The following is a 4,199-nucleotide window of genomic DNA, read 5'->3' on the forward strand; positions in this document are numbered from 1 at the left end:
ATATATTATCTGTGGTGGATTCCAAAATGTGGTACCATCCTAACATCTTTCTGAATAGCTGCTTGTGACTGTAACCCCCCAAAGACATGCAAATGAGAAAGAGAGTGGCGGTGGATAATTAGTCATATTTATCAGGATCCCAGCAGGCCCTTACAGATAGCAGGCTAATGTTCAAGGCTAAACACATGTTCAGGCTAACCTCAATGGATTTTCACCCATCACAGAAACAGCAATAGCAATCTCCTAGATGTTTCTATATTTTTTCTGCAAAATGTCTGTTGTGCAACCACTGGAATTTAACTCCTAAATTAAAGCTTTAAACCTCTGAATGATTATTTGCACTGATCTTCAAATAAAATGGGTAATTGGCAGAAATGGCACCCTACATAAAATGCTCGTAAACTTTTAATGGATATTTTTAGCGGTTATTTAGTGGTAGGCCTGTTTAACGGCCACATAGCGAGTCAGGTCTACATTAAATGGTGCTCTCAAGATCCTTTTTCACTTTGATCTACACTCATAAGCATGATTTTGTTCATCTGCAAAGCATTACTAGGTATTTTACTTAACTTGTTGGCACAAAAGCTGGCACTGTTTCCTCACTTTTGTTTCTTCTGAATAAAATTTTTAGAATTAAAGTATATAGTATAATATTTCAACACTACTAAATAAAATGTATTTGAATACATATATGATAAACTTTTTTCCTGCACTTCTGTCAAAGGTGTTTCTGAAGCTGGAGGTCAAACCATGGGGCATGGAACTGTACCAACGATGACGGCTATGTGTTTCAATCCAGGAAGTCGTCTCAAAGAAAAATGGCAAAACAGTGCTGTACATCACTGACAAAATACGCTAAGGATCACCTTCATCTTAACACGTTCACTTGTCCACTCTGTGTGGAACTTGGATATTTTTTCATATATCTCTGTGTAGAAACTTGGCTGAGAAGATTAGGTTCCATCTATTATCAACATTAGATCTGCCTCAAAAACAAGAAAGAAAGAAAAACAGATATTACATACTCAGCTTGATTGTAAAATTATCTATGTGGAATATAACCTTCAGCAGATACATCCTGGAACACAGCCATAATCAGATGTTATCATCACTTTGAGGATCTGTCCCCAGTTCTAAGCCTCTACTGGTACTCTCCTGTTATTCTCTACGATGAAGCCCGACAGCCTACCTGGGCATGTCCTCTTGTTTTGTACTATGCTGGGCCTGAGTGTAGGCGTGGAGTTTACTGGCTCTGAAGGTCAGTGGGCTCGCTACCTGCGCTGGGATGCCAGCTCCAGAAGTGACCTGACATTTCAGTTCAAGACTTCAGAATCGGAAGGCCTGTTGCTTTACTTCGACGATGGCGGATATTGTGACTTTCTGCTCCTCATGGTATCTAAGGGTCACCTGCAACTTCGTGTCAGCATCGACTGTGCTGAGACGACCATCACCTCTGATAAAATGGTCAATGACAGCCGCTGGCATTTTGCAGCCGTCAACAGGGATAATTTGCGGACTGGCTTGGCCGTGGATGGCCAGACCAAGACAGAAGAGGTGAGGCCCCAGCGGCAGTTCATGAAGATCATCAGTGACCTCTTCCTCGGAGGGCTCCCGGGGGACATTCGCACATCTGCTATCACCCTGCCCTCTGTCCGTGAGCTACCACCATTCAAGGGAATTATCACAGATCTCAGTTATGGGAGTAAACTGCCCACACTCATCAACAGTCAGAAGGTACGCTTGGAGATGATGGGCCTTTGCACAGAGAACCCCTGTGAAAATGGTGGGATCTGCTCGCTAGCAGATGGAGAAACCTACTGTGACTGCTCCAAAACTGGATATGTAGGTCGATACTGCACTGAAGGTAAGATGGCTGGCTCCAGAGCTTTCTGTGTCAGGGGCTGAATATTGATTCAAATCTTTGTAAAGCATTCAGAGGGATCCCTTCCAAGTTTAGTACTGAGATAACTGAGGAGGTTTACTGTCTGCCTCCAGGTATACAGTAAAAAAAAAACTGTTATATTAACCACTGTTTGCTTTTTGCACTAGACATATATTGTCAAAATTGGCTCATGCTGTGTGGCTTAAAACGTAATGTATTTTGCAATACTATAAATCTCAATACAGACTGCTGAAATTAGATTTAATTTCCATAACTGTGTTGCTATTCCCGCTACTCCTAATGTGATTTGTGCCAACTCAAACTTCATGTATGAGATGCCTTAAAAATATGCAGTGATTGCAAAGTAGCATTTACACAATAGTGTAATTTATATGAAACAGGAACAGCTAGAGTATTTCTTTGTGGTTCTTGCAACTTCTTTTAGAAAGTCTTCATATTTCATGTGGGAGTTAAATTGGAGGTGACGTGCTCGGCATCTCTGTTCCTTCACAGTTATTACTTTTGATGAGGAAGCGGTGGAGATTATATTAGCTGATATGACTAAATTACAATGCTCAGTTCTCTTTTCTCTGTTAAATGTGTTCAGCTCTTACAAGGTGGTGCAGGGACCTGAAGGTACACACAATGTGTGAATGAGAAGCAACTTTTCCTCCTCTGCTTCTGTGCCAAGGTTGTTTTTAGGGGGGAGTGTAATGAGATGTACCATTTTGATAACATTGTACCTTATAGGCATACAAAGCTTACACTTACAGTTATTCTCAAATGACTTAAGTCAAGACCCACTTTTAAAAATTGCCACTGGTCATTCCCTCCCACTCCATAAAAATACAACAAAATTATTTTCCTTTCACTGAATTTTTATGTCCCCACTGCTGTTGGTTGAAGGCCGCCTAATGTTAAAACCTAAATTTTTCAGCACACATAAGTGGTTGTAGTCTTGATACTGCAGGACGGCGCTCCACATTAGACCAGTAATCCAGGGAATACACATTTTCATTTTCAACTTACACACTTATAACTCTTCCTTTCATGTGAATGGATTGTAAAAGATAAATATGTGTGAACAGACCCATGTCAAATTTCCTCTATTGCTGACCCACTTCCTGCCAGACTAACATGTCTGAGGGTTATTTCTATTTTACTAAATATAAGGGGAATGCTAACTGAATGTTACAGCAAGCTATTTTAAACTGTGTCTAATACAGTTAAGATGTTATAATACTATATGTCACCATAGTAACATGCATTTAAAATAAGCATTTTCAGATTTACATGCAGCGCTTTGAACAGCAAGCAACATTCTAGTTGCAGAGCATTCAAGTGGACCGACTGGACTTGCCCCCCTTTTCCCTTCATCCCATTTCCTCATTGACTCTGTTCAATAGTTGGAGTGTCTATTTATCTGAGAGCTGACAGGGGAGCTATGAGATTCTTGTGTTAAAACAACCATGGTCTTAAGAGTGCACCTGCGACTCAGCCAGCCAGCCTGACCTGGGTTAGAGATGGTGACATCTCGGCTGCAGGGCAAAGCAAGTGTGATGAGGGAATTCACAATAGGTCTGTTGTACCTCAGTTTGTCCCAGGAGGTCAGCTGTTGGACACAAACCAGCCCCTTCTTACATTTGTGTGTCTTTGTTTCTCACACCACCCATCTTCTTCTGTTTTCAGTTAATAAAAGAGCGAGGCAGGGAGGGTAGTCACTGTTAGCTCCCCAGCTGAACTGGCTGCTGCTCTTTTCTGCCTTCCCATTAACTGATGTGGCTGATTGTTGATTATGCCACAGAGACTGGAAACCATAATTAGGAGGATAATGAGAACAGAGATGGCTAATTTGCACAGGAAGTGCCTGCACAAACACCACTGTCAGTTCAAACTGTCTGTTGGCAAACTAGCACAAGATTTTTATTGTTATGTCCACATGTACACAAGTGGAAAAATAGGTACTTGATTTTCAAGCAACCCTTGAGCAAGGAATGTTTTGGAGGGGAACTAAAAGTGATCCAACTTTGATATGAATAACTGTACAGCACACCTTCCTTTGTCAGCATTTTGAATATATGGCACATTAATGAGCAATGAAAGCGATGTGTCAAACCTGTGAATATTTACATGTTACATTATCAGGCTGCATGCACACACTCATTTGCATTTACAGGCATGCACCCAAACATACACATAGACATGGACCGACAAGGCCCTGGAGCTGCTCGTTATAATGGGCAGATGGCTGACTGACTGGGTGGACTGGGCCTTGGAAGCATTTTGCCAGTCATGTTCCTAATGGTAGCTTGCTAGC

The 4,199-nt window shown here is 41.4% G+C and overlaps 1 protein-coding gene across 16 annotated transcripts in view; it reads left to right on the plus strand.

Moving 5' to 3' along the window:
• Positions 1-4,199, plus strand: part of nrxn3b (neurexin 3b) — a 444,405-nt gene that overhangs the window by 137,625 nt on the left and 302,581 nt on the right. For all 16 annotated transcript variants that reach the window (XM_020618121.1, XM_020618122.1, XM_020618120.1 and 13 more), the window contains one exon: positions 725-1,864. In XM_020618121.1, the coding sequence (XP_020473777.1) occupies positions 1,171-1,864 (694 nt within the window). In that variant the 5' untranslated portion in view covers positions 725-1,170. The remainder of the gene's footprint in view (positions 1-724; positions 1,865-4,199) is intronic.

The sequence above is a fragment of the Monopterus albus genome, unplaced genomic scaffold (assembly GCF_001952655.1).
Source record: "Monopterus albus unplaced genomic scaffold, M_albus_1.0 scaffold201.1, whole genome shotgun sequence".
Taxonomy (NCBI): domain Eukaryota; kingdom Metazoa; phylum Chordata; class Actinopteri; order Synbranchiformes; family Synbranchidae; genus Monopterus; species Monopterus albus.